Source organism: Typha angustifolia, chromosome 15, assembly GCF_048772165.1.
Source record: "Typha angustifolia cultivar Huaian chromosome 15, ASM4877216v1, whole genome shotgun sequence".
NCBI lineage: Eukaryota > Viridiplantae > Streptophyta > Magnoliopsida > Poales > Typhaceae > Typha > Typha angustifolia.
Window position 1 is genome coordinate 20,528,149 of NC_133253.1, and position 13,815 is coordinate 20,541,963.

The following is a 13,815-nucleotide window of genomic DNA, read 5'->3' on the forward strand; positions in this document are numbered from 1 at the left end:
AGAAGAATACGAGAGAGACCATAGTAGTTAACTGGTCGGTTAGTTCTTGAGAGAGGTTTGTGCTGTAATGGCTGGTGATATAATCATTTACCATTATATAAGTGGAGATCATTTAGAAAATTAATCCTTATTTCTGAGGTACATATATATAGCGTGCGTGCATCAATTAATGTCTTAATTTTCTAAATTAGCATGTTAGGCTTCTAGATCTTCCTGTCAAGAACCATAACCTTTCAGTTAGGTTGCATCTACACATGACCGACTCGATCTTCTTGATTTGGTGGAATAAGAGAGCGTATTGCAACGATCATCGCCGCTGCTCACCATAATATCCCTCGGGCTGTGCGAAATTGGCGGTCAAGCGACATCGAAGGCGAGTTATTACCCGAGTTTGGTAGCACTCGTCACCAAAATAGCAACAACCAGCTCTTACCAGTTCCTGGACCAACGACCAGAAACTAACCGTCAAATGAGAAGCAAAACCAACAAACTAACCATCAAAAAACAAAGGAAACAGCATCGCATAAGAAGATCGAGAACGAGAGAGAGAAAACTATCTCTATCCTTCCACCGTCTTCCGCCTCCGCTTCAATCAATCAACAATGGGGAACCCCATCCACCCATTCCCTTCTCCTAACGAGAAAGATGAACCCATTGAGCTCAATACAACCCCAACGACAATGGCTGACACCAACAACGGTGACTCCTCCGACCAACCCGACCAACCAGACCAACCAATGCTCCAAAACCCAACCTCAACACCACCCACCGCCACCGCGACATTCTCCCTCATCGAACCCCCTCGCCGCCACGGCCCCCCTCCCTTCTCTCGCCCTCTCCGCCTCTTCCGCTCGCTTTGCCGCACTTTCCCCGTGTTCACGCCCAAATGCTCGCGCCTACCTTCCGCTTGCAAGCCGCCGTCCTCCTCCTTCAACCACCCCTCCTCCTCCGACTTCCACCACCACCCCTTCGCCTCCAACTCTTCCACCTTTCACCGCGCCTCCTCCTCCTCCACTACCCGCGTGACCGGCACACTCTTCGGATACCGCAAGGGCCGCGTCAGCCTCTCGCTCCAGCAAACTCCTCGCTGCCTCCCCTCCCTCGTCGTCGAGCTCGCATTGCAGACCCACGCGCTGCTGAGAGAATTGGGTACAGGTTGTGATGACATACTTTATTTTTATTAAGTCTCCTAAAATTCTCCCAATAGAAATTTTATGGTTATATATTATCTTAACTAATAGCTACCATTTTAAAATAGGAAATTTTCTTCAAACTCCTACTAGATATTATTCCGTACTTTGTGACACTTTTTCCGCTCTAATCATGTTTAGAGTGCCCTTAATCACGTTGTGTAACTCAATATCCTTAGTAACATGATCTTCTCAAAATAGGATTAAGCTCTATCATGTCAGGTGATGTGATTGTGTTTTAAACTCGTTTGAGGTTGGCTAGTAATATAAAATTATTATAGTCGTAAATGGTATTACATATATAAAGGCTTGGATTAAAATTAGGACACATTTTTCGAAAAACATTAGGCCAAGAAAATATATAATAATATTATTTGGGTATACTTCATCTATCCACTACAAATAATAAAAAAAATCTGTCATATTTCTGTCAACTTACATAAGGTATACTCAGTTAACATCTTTTATTATAGTTTTATGGAACTTTTAATTTGAAATGTATGAAAATAGATAATGATGATACTACCGTCCCTGGATTACAACAAAACAGTAAAATCAACTAAATCCAATTAGATATACACTATTTAAGTGTGAAAAAACGAGAGGAGCTTATAAACTGCAATCGCCCGCCGCATTTATATTTATACTTCGTATTTGATATCATGTTAATTCACTATGTAGTTTTTTTTTTAAAAAAAAAACTTAAATTGTTAAAAAGAAATGGTGATTTTAATCCTTTCAGAGCTTATGCAGGTATGGTCCGTGTTGCACTCGAGTGCGAGAAGCAGCACGGCGTGAGAGACCAAGGCAAACTCCTGGAGGAGCCGCTTTGGACGATGTTCTGCAACGGGAAGAAGAATGGTTACGGGGTGAGGAGGGAGGCGACGGAGGAGGACTTGGCGGTGATGGAGACGCTTAAGCCGGTGTCCATGGGGGCCGGGGTGATGCCCGGTAAGTCGGAGACGGAGGGCCCGGACGCGGAGATGGCTTACGTGAGAGCTTTCTTCGAGCATGTCGTGGGCTCCAAGGACTCCGAGACGCTATACATGATGAGTCCCGAAGGGGGAAACGGTCCGGAACTTACCATCTTTTTTGTCAGGATCTAAGGTGTGGAATTAATTCATCCCACACTGTTTTATTATAGCTGTTTGATTGGTGTCGATCGAACGGACGGTGATGGTTCGAGTAAGTTAAATGTTGTGATGGCCGGACGATAGTTGCATAGAATGTAGGAGCTCATGGGAATATTGTTTGTGAAGCAGTATTGATGTTATCGCATGTCTTAATCCTTTTCTAATACTGTGTTTTGAAAATGATTCTACTTCGGAATAACTCATTGTCATCAGTAATGTCAGTGAGATAACAAATAAGGTGCTGATATCAGAAGCCCATACAAAAACAAAAAGAAAAGAAAAATCTAAAGCTTCTTACTCTTAAGCTAATCATTCTAAGGAACTAAGACCATGCTCACATAGTGTACTTAAAAATTCCATCCCTCCTGTCGCAAGATGGTAGGACACGACCAGACCATTGACATTTAAGCACTGAATTCAAACGATTTGGATCCAAGCCGTCCAAATGCGAAGAGATTAGGTTGAATAAGGATGGAGACCTTCACCCCAAGCAAATCCACTGCCATAATAAGGACTTGGCCCTAATTCACGGGGATACGCGGTCGGTTGACGTCCTCAAAAAGTTCCTGGAAGCCTGGAAGCAGCCGAATAATTGGATAACTTTCGCCAATTAATTTCACCGTCAGATCAAGATCGAAGGGCAGGTGATGGCCTTGAGAGGTGAAAGGAACTGTTGCGTGCGGAGACGAGCCACGACGAGAGGAACCCATTCACCAAATTACCCATGTTTATCCCCTCGAATGGCCTCACTCCAACGTAACGTGGATTCCTAGAACACCGCAGAAGAGGACAGCCCAAACTATCCGGATCCCGTCACCGCCCAATTTGAATGTTTATATCGATTAAATTTTATATGCAATATAGTTTTATCATAATAGGTTCGACCGGGTCAGCTAAAAAACAAAACAAATGAGCAATAGTCTTTCTGACCAACTTAGAAGTATGAGGTAGCGGTAAAGCGCACCTGGAGTGACTGAATCTCGTCGAAACAACTCGCCCATCAATGTTGATTAAACCAAACTTTCTTTAGGAGGAGATTACAAGAACCTTTTTCTATTCGTCTTCCTCTTCCTCTTCCAATACCTCTCTCCTCCTCTTTTTACTCGGCGATTCCTACGCCGCCGTTGCCGATGGCCGCCGCCGCCGCCGCCTCCGCTCGGGCGATCTTTTGCGAGCTGGCGCCGCAGAGACCTGGATCGGCGGCTCCGATTCCGCGGCTGAGGTCCGCGGACCCCTCGTCGGAGGGCGGGAAGATCGTGCTCCAGCCGCGGCTGTGCACCCTGAGGTCGTACGGATCCGGCGCGCGCGACCTGGTGGTGAGGACTCCGAGGGACGCCGACGATACCTCCCCGTTCTTCGCCTCCCTAGCCGATTACATCGAGAGCTCGCGGAAGAGCCAGGACTTCGAAATCGTCTCGGGACGCTTCGCGATGGTGAGCGCAATCCAGCCTCATTCTATTTTTCCTCGCTGGATATAACATAGATGGATCTAATTCGTTTTTTATCATTGCCCTTGCTCTCTCCAAGATCGCGTTTGCGGCTGCGGTGTCGATCGAGGTGGTGACCGGCGACTCCCTCTTCAAGAAGCTGGAACTCCAACAGATCACGGAGGCAGTCGGGGTCTGCGTGGCCGTCGTCGCGTGCGCTGCCACGTTCGCATGGTTCTCCAGAGCTCGCCATAGGATTGGCCAGATCTTTAACTTGGGATGCAACACCTTCGTCGACTCCCTCATCGACAACCTCGTCGAGGCCTTGTTCTACGAGAACGATCTCAGTGATTGGTCCGATGAGATATAGCGGATGACTGTTGCTAGAGTTTGGATGGATAGTATTATATACGTAGAGAGAGAGAGAGAGAGAGAGAGAGAGAGAGAGAGAGAGATGAAGAAGGTTTGGTAGTGGTATTATGTGCTATAAAAAACCTTAGAATATATAGAATGATATACTAATACTTGGGTCGGAAAAGGCCCTGTAAATATTGGAGATTTTACTACTAGCCGGGTTGATAGCTAGCTAGTCTACTGGGCTGTCCGTTAAATATAGAAGATTTTATACTGTAGAGAATGTTTTTATATTGCCAAATCATTTCAGATGAATGATACTATTTAAGGTCTATAATCGAGGGCTTTAGTAGAATTTCCTTGTATTGATATTGCAACATGATCTGCTCCAAGCCGTCAGCTCTTGCAATGGAAAGAAGTAGAGTTGCAGGGATAAACTGGCAATTTTCTGTCAGTTTTAGCTGGTTTAACTTCTTTGGGCACCCACAAGAATTTGCAGGATTAGTGGCCTCTATACAAATGCATGATCTCTACATTACATTCTCATCTTCCCTTTTGAATTATGACATCCATCATTGTTCTTAGGACAAACAAATAAACAAAAAGTTTAACTGCACCTAACATCTGAAGAGTATAAAATAATAAATTAGACGGCAAAAAGTTTGCAGTAGTTTGGAGATAAAACGAAGAGAAGTATTGAGCAAAATAAGATCATACTACTTACTACGATGATAGAAAAGATACGGTCTGTTTTAAAAAATATCTTGCCAAGAGTTCCGTCTTTCAATGTTTGGCTTGATTACCAAGTGCTTTAATAGAAAGGTAAAATTACATACATCTCGTGAGAAGGAAAACAGAACAGTTCCTTTCTCCAGAAGAGATAAACAATAGGGCTTTAAGAGGAATCTTTCTTTATCTCATGAAAGAATAGAAGTCTACATTAAGCATACTGTGACAAAGGTGCAACAATCTTGAAGGAGCTCATTCATCTTTGTTGGAGACTGAACGGGCAACATTAAGCAGCATTCTCTATTGCTTTAATGCACTCCAGAACACTAGCGTTTTTCGCCATTACAGACATGAGAGCTTCATGGGCTACCGCATTGTTCTTTAGAAGTGATGCAGCAAACAACACCTGCATTTTGAAAGCTCTCCTGAGAATTAATATACAATATATCCTGCAGATACTGGTATATATATAACTTGATGGAACTTACAGCCCATCTAGTAAGGTTCTGTTGCTGCTCTTTCCTGATCTGTGGCTTGCTCCTGTTTATAAATCTCTATAATGAAAGAAATAGGGAATTCTCAGCAGTGTTCAAAACCTCAACCTAATCTAATGGAGGGGCAGTGGGACATAGTTGAATTATAGAAACCAGCAGCAATGTAAGCAAGATGGAGATAAGAAGTTTTATAAGTACCTGCAGCGTGAAAAGATCTGCTGATTGGCCAACAACCTTGTCATATTTCAGACCTTCAGCAGCTAGCCCAGCCATTGTTACAACAGCCAACCTGGTGACAGTTAAAATAAGATAACATGGGTCTGAATTGTATAATCACGCTGAGATCACCTTCTACCAACATACCTCATAAGGAGTGCACTCAACAATGAAACGAAAGATTGATTTTATGTGAAGAACTGATCAGGATTATGATCTTTCAGAGGATATGGCAATATGGAATTAATGATGTTGAAATGACAACACTAATGGAAAATTCAAATGACCATTATTTTGGTACTAGAGATAATTAATCTAGCTATAACAAATCAAACAATCAAGTCCTTGGCAACATACACGCACACTGATGGAACTTAGGCAGGATAATGTGACAGCAGTCATGCTTACGAGGTTAATCAAGGAGCATAGGAATACTACACAACATGAATCAAGATTATTTGAAGACAATGTTCACCTACTTATATTAGATAGTTTTTGTTTAACATCTACGTGTACCTGTCCAATTCCTTATCATCAAGCTGCCCACTGTATATCAACTTTTGCAACCTCTCATCAACCAAGTTGACATGCTCTTTTCCGATGTCCAGAGAATACCCCAATATTGGTAGGCCAACTAAGTAAGCAACTAATTTACAACATAAACTTTATCAGTATGCTGACATCCACATCCAGGTAACTGTGTAGAGCTCAAAGGGGTACCTAAAAAGTGTGCAGCTTCATGTCTAGCAATTCTGTCTTGGTAATCTGGAAAAAATGAAGAAAATCCACCTATTGCGGCCTGAAGAAGACTGCAACAATATAGAAGGTAAGTACCAGACTTCGGCATTTCTATAAATCTGATTTGATCTCATCAGATAGTAGGCGATTAACCAATCACCTATGAAGGGGTTAAGCTGAAACTCTGTCACAGAGAAGCAGGTCTACCTTCTACAAATTCATGAATATAGGTTGCATGTTTTGATTTATGATACATTGGCCTTAGTTTCTTTTTGAAATATTAAATCCAAAGAATACCACCTATCAGGACTAAACAAAATCTTTTAATAATTCGTCTACCAATATCAGAAAGGCTCAAGGATCTAACTTCAAGATTAACACAGATGAAATCATACCCTGGAGAAATGCTTCCCACAGCCAAGACTATCAATGAAATACTTCCAATTAAGTAAGGCACAAAGAAACCCCAATCCTGCAAATCATGACATCAATATAAGAAGTTCTAGACTCACTATAAGATAAACTTTAAAATTGATATAACAAGGTATCTAGATTCCTTTCGTAAAATCAATGCTACAGAGTAAGTGCACACGAGGCCATAAGTCATAACAATTAATAATGGAAGGCAACCTTCCTGCACGGTCAGATGTATTAAAAGCCAAAAAATAATTTGGAACACATTGTGAATGAATGCATCTAATATGTCATATGTCGCACAAAACTTAATCTGAAGGTAAGTATGATAATCAATTGGCGATAATACTTCTACAACAAATGGGGCAGAATTAAAGTACAAGTTCTTAATCATAAAAAGGCATTAACAAGTACCCCAGGAAGCTGGCCAGCAATGACACCCAGAAAGCCTGTGGTCCCTACTACTGTAAATAAAAAAGCTGCCTGCAACCGAATAAACAACCAAAAAGGTTAAACAACAACAATATACAGAAAGATTAATGGAGCAAGTAACTCATGTGAAGGAATCATCAAAGTTCTACTTTTAAAACTAATGATCTGGATGCACGTAGTCAAAATGCTTTATCAGCGATCCATACATTCAATTAAAAGAATATATGAATCCAATTAAAATGAAATCATGTCTTGTGGCACTAAATGGAAGTTCCATATTGGCCTTCGTGACAAAACTTGAAATTGAGAGTGCAGAACTGCAGGAAAGGAAACAGCAGCTAGTAAGGAGTTAGTCACATCAGAAGACTTACATCATTTCTAACGCTTGGAATTGCCAGATTCTCCGCATTTTTTATTCCAAGAGTTGTCAGCTCCCGCAGAGATGTCTGTATTCAATTTCATGACTGTCTGATAATAGTTACAGCATCCATATGGACACATGTATCAAGCAGTGAGTACATATTTGTGATTAATGTACATGGATGCATATGTTTGTTAATGTGTCTAGTGTTAAAGCAGCACTTGCTTAGTAATTTTGTAATGGTGTACTGACCGTACGCCGTGACACATAAGGTTGAGAACTCCATTGCTTGGCCCAACCAAGTGCAGCCAACTGATCAAGTGCCTCTTTAACAGCATCACTGTTTTTCTGCATTAACAAAGAAAGAAGTCATTGTCAGAGAATCACATTAGTTTCCAAATATAAATTGATTATTCACATTGATGCAACACTGAAATGGTGCATGCAGTTAATTTTTCTTAAATGCCTTAAAGTTCAACAACAATTACCACACTTTCTCTTGCATTATAAGAGACAATTAGACAGTCCACATGATATTACGATTGAAATGACCGAATAACTGACATGTGAAATCTCCACTAGAGAACAAGGATCCAGACAGAGCCCTTTCTTAAGAGCCAAGCGATCGGAGCACTAGTACTCTAATTTTAAGTAGGATCAGGAAAAAAAACCATGGCAACACTCTGGTCTCCAGCCAGGACAAATATTTTCCTCCCCAATTCGCAGGGCATGGGTCTGAACTCAAAACTTAAAGAAATATCTTATGTGTTTACACAAATTACAAGCCAATAAGACAGTGCACAAGTGCAAGATCCAGCAACAATTTAAAAAATTAGAAAATAACCTTCTCAATCGCAGCTTCAAGGTCCTTCAGATCAATCCCTGGAGCAGCGGAAGAAGATCTAATCCGCCATTTCCTATGTGTCTCTGAGATCCTCGGCTGGCCATCGAGGAAAGGAAATCTAGGGCTTATGAAAGGGGAAGGGATTGCGAGGGCGATCACCATCTCTCTTCGAAACTCTCCCACCGTTGGAAGTGAGAGAAGAGATAACGTTTGGCGCGAGGAATATCCTTTTATAGAACCCCATGGCGTCGTTGGGTCCAAGCCCGCATCCGAATCCGTTACTCGCACAACTTGGTCAAACCCGTAATAAACAGCCCACTGAGCCCAACCCAATCCTTTCTTGGATCTATTCTCTCTCTTTAAAAGAAAAGTTAATTGTATTACTACAAAAACAAGCACTAAACCACCTCCAGTATCTTGATTGACCTCTCAATAACAACGAAGAAAAGAAAATAGATATGTAAATAACCAACAAAATGGTAGTGGTAACGCTAAGAGGGATTCAAGATGTCAGTTGTTGGTTAAGTGTTGCTCGTGGGTCTCGTCTCCCACTATTCGCTTAATTTTATCTTTATCAACAAATTCAATTATTATTTTACTATTTAAAAATGTATCACTTTAATTAATTCTTATTTCAATCATTCTCTCTCTTCACTTTTCTCTCTTCATCCATCTACTAAATAAAATATATTTTAATTATTTACCAAAGTATATCTTAAATTTATTATTGTTTTACCATTATACTAATTTGTGTCCCAGCACTATATTTACCTAAATTGATGTAAGTTAGCTTATTTTTAATTTAAAAAATAAGTGTAACTAAACTAATTTAGTACTTATACTACGTTCTAACGTCACCTTAATGTTTCAATGAAGAGGGTCAGTTCATATGCAGCTCCCATGATAAAAGCGCTTACCATGGGCATCTCCCTTCACCAGCTCCTCGTGATCTATTCTCTTCTCCTATCCTCTCCATCGAAGATAACATATGCAAGCTTTGGTCTCTTTTTTGAGAGGAAACAACAGTTACATATTGAAACGCATACCGCATAAGGCCCTTTTATCCACTAAGAGCATTACTTTATCGGTAAAGAAATAAAGGCCTTACCTGGAATCCGGCACTACCACTACTGCGCTCCTTTTTCATGTTTTCCTGTGGGCTTATGTAACCCCGGTAACACGAAAGGCCTCTTCTTTGTGATAGTCCCCATCGCTCTTATTTGTTTCTTTCTTGCTCTGTCATTTTTCTTCTTCTTCTTCTTCTTCTTCTTCATTTTAGTTTTATTTTTTTGCCTCTAAGAAAAATCTCATGTTTTCATCCAATTCCCAGATCGTTAGGCTACGCCGGCCAAGAGTCGTACTTTAATTAGTCGTAATTTGTTTGTTTGTTTTTGGTGCTAAACTAGAGAATCTTGTAACTGAATTAGTTGCTAACACGAGGGTCTTACTCGTTCCTAAATTTCCAGTGGGATTGGACTCCAGCATCCCTTTGATGTGTGTGTGTCTCTCTCTCTTCACCAAGGCACTCAGATATCTCTATCTCTGTGATTGCTAGCAAAGGGAGCAAATGAGCCGATATATTAACATCTCATGCTTCTCTTATATTTAGAAAGGATTTGGTATTTGAGAGTGAAGAAAGCTACTATGTTGCAGTCAATGTTGTCCGTGGTGCTTGTGATGGTTGTCTTCCTACCTGCCGGATTTATTTCTATTTCAGACACCGGGAAGACATACCACCACGATTTCGTTGTAAGTTACCTGTTTTCTTCTCTATTTCTTATTGCTAATCACTTGAATCCGTTTGTTACTTTTGTCCAGGACTAGGAGTGTATTGATTTTGATCCCTAAGAATACGTTTTTTTTTCTTTACTCTGTTTTCACTCACAAGATCTTTTTAACTCTGAACTCCTTGCAGGTTGGATCAACTTCTTTCACTCGTCTCTGTAAGACGAAGGACATCCTCACTGTAAACGGAAAATTCCCTGGGCCTACTCTGAGTGCCCACCGTGGAGACACTTTAGTTGTGAGAGTCTACAACAAGGCTAAGCACAACATCACCATCCATTGGTCTTCATCTTTATCCTCTCTTCCTATCTCTCGCTCTATTTTTCGTTTCCTCAGTGTCCTTTCAATGCTTAAAGAATTAAAATCTACACCTAATTAGCTCTTTCCTTAAAAATATCAGGCATGGAGTGAAGCAGTATGGGAATCCATGGTCAGACGGTGCAGCCTATATCACACAGTGCCCGATTCAACCTGGCCGGGACTTCACCTACGAGGTTAAGTTCTCGAGCGAAGAAGGAACTCTATGGTGGCACGCGCATGATCAGGCGGCACGGGCGACTGTTCATGGAACTATCGTCGTGTATCCTCGTCGACATCTCACGTTTCCATTCGCGAAACCAGATCACCAAATGCCAATTGTTCTTGGTATACTCCTTTCCCAAACCTCTATATTTCTGTTCCTTAATGCAGTTGTTAGATAAACTCTGAGTCCTCTCTTGTGCAGGGGAGTGGTGGAACAAGGATGTGTTGGAGATATACGGACGTGCAGGTAAAATGGGAGGAGATCCACAGCATTCTGATGCTTATACTATAAATGGGAAGCCTGGTTATCTATATCCTTGCTCAAAATCAGGTATGGATCGATTAGATAGAGGAAGTCAATACATCTTCATATGGGATCCATATTGCAAGATATTTATTATCCCTTTGCTGTTGGTACTCAATAGAAACTTTTAAGATGGTGGTGGAACAAGGGAAAAGATATCTCCTCAGGATCATCAATGCAGCTATGGATGAGCAGCTCTTCTTTGCCATTGCTCGACATCGAATGACGCTTGTTGGGATCGATGGAAGCTACACGAAACCTCTGCCCACTGACCATATCATGATCTCCCCTGGCCAGACTATGGATGTCTTATTGGAAGCCAACCAGCCTCCTGGCCAATATGTCATGGCAGCCAGTGCTTATGATAATGGAATGGGATCCATGGGAGGTATGAAACAAATGGATTCTATGGGGTCAATGGGACCAATGCCTGAGAAAACAATAACCACAGCATACTTCCAATACAGTGACTCTAGTTGCAAATTGCCATCGTCTCCTATATTTCCCTCCCTCCCTGCTTATAATGATTCACATGCAGCTAACAACTTCACCAGTCACTTGGCAGGTCCTGCAGCCAATATACACCAAATTAAGGTTCCGAAGAAGGTCGACGAGCATCTCTTCTTCGTTCTCTCGCAGAATTTGGGTGATTGTGGTGGCCATATGACATGTGATGGAATGATGGGCATGAGAAATTTGGCCAGCATCAACAATATAAGCTTTGTAGAGCCCAGCGTCGACATACTGCAAGCATACTTCTATGAGCTACAAGGTGTTTATGATGATGATTTCCCTGGAGAACCAATGATCAAGTTTAACTACACAGGCCATAGCATGGACGATATGCAATCGGCACCACAGTCGGCAACTAAGGTGAAGGTGTTGGAGGTTGATTCAGCTGTGGAGATTATTTTCCAAGGAACTAGTTTAGTATCTGGTGAAAGCCATCCGATGCATCTTCATGGACACAGCTTCTACGTTGTTGGATGGGGTTTCGGCAATTTCGACCCTGAGAAGGACCCTCTTCGGTACAACCTCGTCAATCCGCCGGAGATGTCGACCTTAGCAGTTCCAAAGAATGGATGGGCTACAATCAGATTCATTGCTGACAATCCTGGTAAGCTTTGCTAAATTCTTGAAACTTAATTTTTGCATGCATGCACGCACCTTTGTGGCAACTACTTAGAATGTTCATAGTTGATGGTTCATGTTTCCAACTCTCTTCTGTGCAAATTTGGCAGGTGTTTGGATGTTGCACTGTCACTTTCAGCATCATCAAATGGCGGGCATGAGCATGGCGCTTATAGTGAAAAGTACGGTACATAGACATAGTTTAGGCCTTGGTCGTCCACCTGCAAATATGCCGGGTTGCTGAAACATATCAAATGATTAATCTGTTTAAGTTAGAGTAACCTTTGGTGGTGAATTGGAATAATTTCTTATAAGCAAATAAGTAATAACATCTCCTATATCTACACTCTGATCTTATCCTTTTGTATAACTATGAAGACGATCTCTGCAGAGCAACTGTTAAATGGCTACTACGTTAATATTGATCACAAGTGAGCTAATTCAAGCTCAAGACCATCAGAAGTTAATGTCCATAATAACTGGCGTTGAAGATTAAACTTCATGAGAAAGGCCAAGCCTAGTAACCGAACAACTCACGGATAACTCCACCGTTGATCCGATTCTTTTACGCGAATAGCGTGGCACGTATCTACCTACGTGTCAAGCTTCACCATGGACGTGGCATCCAATCCCCCAGTCATGCCAAGCGTAGAATGTACACTTGTCAAGCTCCTGTATACCACAAGGTATATAAATAGCCTCGTGCTTCATTTAGAGCCGTTCATTGTTGATCACCATGTCTTCTCTCATACCTTGGATCGGAGGGCGGGGTGTTTTCGACCCCTTCACCGCGGATTTGTGGGACCCTTTCAGCGGCACCAGCGGAGTGTGGAACACCGGTAGAAGCACCGGCAGTGACGATACCACCGCGATCGCCCGCACCAACGTGGACTGGTGCGAGACCGAGAAAGCACACATCGTCACTGCTGACCTTCCCGGTTCCTCTCTCTCTCTCACACACACTCACACACACATACTAAAAGTAATATTCTATCAAGGTTGACTTGTATCTTACTCTCCCCGCGGTTGAGGTGTGCTTGCAGGGTTAAAGAAGGAGGAGGTGAAGGTGGAGGTGGAGGACGGGAACGTGCTCCGGATTAGCGGGGAGAGGACCAAGGAGGAGGAGGAGAAATGGGACACGTGGCACCGCATGGAGAGGCGCAGAGGTAAATTCACGCGGCGGTTCAGGTTGCCGGATAACGCGAAGATGGACGAAATCAAGTGTACCATGGAAAACGGTGTGCTTAACGTCGTCATACCGAAGGAGGAGGCCCAGCCATCACGTAACGTTAGAGCCATCGATATAGCTTAAATGAAGGTTATATATATCTACGTGTGAGAATAATGTTATCGTAGTTATATGTCTATATGGAGCTACGATACGCGGGTGGGTTGTAAGTGAAATGGTGCAGTGGCTTAACTTTTGAGTGTGTCCTTATCTATCATATCGTTTGTATGAATGTGTAAATATTACTTAAGGTTTTGGTTCTTGGTATTACTGCATGCTTATATTGTGTTACGCTGCAATATTTTTGTGTGCGTGCTACGCTGCAATTACTATTACACACAAAGCACATCCATTTGACTTGCATCGTCTCGTCACAACTAATTCTAAGAAGGTTGACCCCTAATTTTTCTTGGGACGCTTAATTTCCTCCGTTTCTTTGTCTGTACGCGATCGACCAACGTGCAAGGATAGCTGACACCGTATGTAAAGTCGAAATTTACGTGGTTTTCAAAG

General features: G+C 42.0%; 5 protein-coding genes across 5 annotated transcripts; 4 read left to right on the plus strand and 1 right to left on the minus strand.

The window, feature by feature from the left end:
- Positions 1–436: 436 nt before the first annotated feature.
- Positions 437–2,513, plus strand: LOC140779733 (protein MIZU-KUSSEI 1-like). Its single transcript, XM_073124972.1, has 2 exons — positions 437–1,155; positions 1,944–2,513. The coding sequence occupies exons 1-2, from the start codon at positions 603–605 to the stop codon at positions 2,294–2,296; spliced, it is 906 nt and encodes a 301-aa protein (XP_072981073.1). The 5' UTR covers positions 437–602; the 3' UTR covers positions 2,297–2,513.
- An 801-nt stretch (positions 2,514–3,314) lies between these two features.
- Positions 3,315–4,339, plus strand: LOC140779734 (stress enhanced protein 2, chloroplastic). Its single transcript, XM_073124973.1, has 2 exons — positions 3,315–3,756; positions 3,851–4,339. The coding sequence occupies exons 1-2, from the start codon at positions 3,454–3,456 to the stop codon at positions 4,118–4,120; spliced, it is 573 nt and encodes a 190-aa protein (XP_072981074.1). The 5' UTR covers positions 3,315–3,453; the 3' UTR covers positions 4,121–4,339.
- Positions 4,340–4,878: 539 nt separating this feature from the next.
- On the minus strand, positions 4,879–8,539 carry LOC140778050 (uncharacterized). The gene is made up of 10 exons (XM_073122575.1): positions 8,333–8,539; positions 7,741–7,836; positions 7,499–7,573; positions 7,110–7,178; positions 6,677–6,753; positions 6,264–6,352; positions 6,060–6,189; positions 5,526–5,616; positions 5,322–5,387; positions 4,879–5,239 (listed from the first exon to the last, which is right to left on the minus strand). Exons 1-10 carry the CDS (start codon positions 8,492–8,494, stop codon positions 5,120–5,122), a joined length of 975 nt encoding a protein of 324 aa, XP_072978676.1. The 5' UTR covers positions 8,495–8,539; the 3' UTR covers positions 4,879–5,119.
- Positions 8,540–9,328: 789 nt separating this feature from the next.
- Positions 9,329–12,418, plus strand: LOC140777155 (laccase-14-like). The gene is made up of 7 exons (XM_073121082.1): positions 9,329–9,506; positions 9,799–10,081; positions 10,248–10,399; positions 10,518–10,762; positions 10,842–10,970; positions 11,065–12,060; positions 12,185–12,418. Exons 2-7 carry the CDS (start codon positions 9,923–9,925, stop codon positions 12,316–12,318), a joined length of 1,815 nt encoding a protein of 604 aa, XP_072977183.1. The 5' UTR covers positions 9,329–9,506; positions 9,799–9,922; the 3' UTR covers positions 12,319–12,418.
- A 120-nt stretch (positions 12,419–12,538) lies between these two features.
- LOC140777157 (17.6 kDa class I heat shock protein-like) lies at positions 12,539–13,553 on the plus strand. The gene is made up of 2 exons (XM_073121083.1): positions 12,539–13,012; positions 13,118–13,553. Exons 1-2 carry the CDS (start codon positions 12,811–12,813, stop codon positions 13,384–13,386), a joined length of 471 nt encoding a protein of 156 aa, XP_072977184.1. The 5' UTR covers positions 12,539–12,810; the 3' UTR covers positions 13,387–13,553.
- The last annotated feature ends 262 nt before the right edge of the window (positions 13,554–13,815 follow it).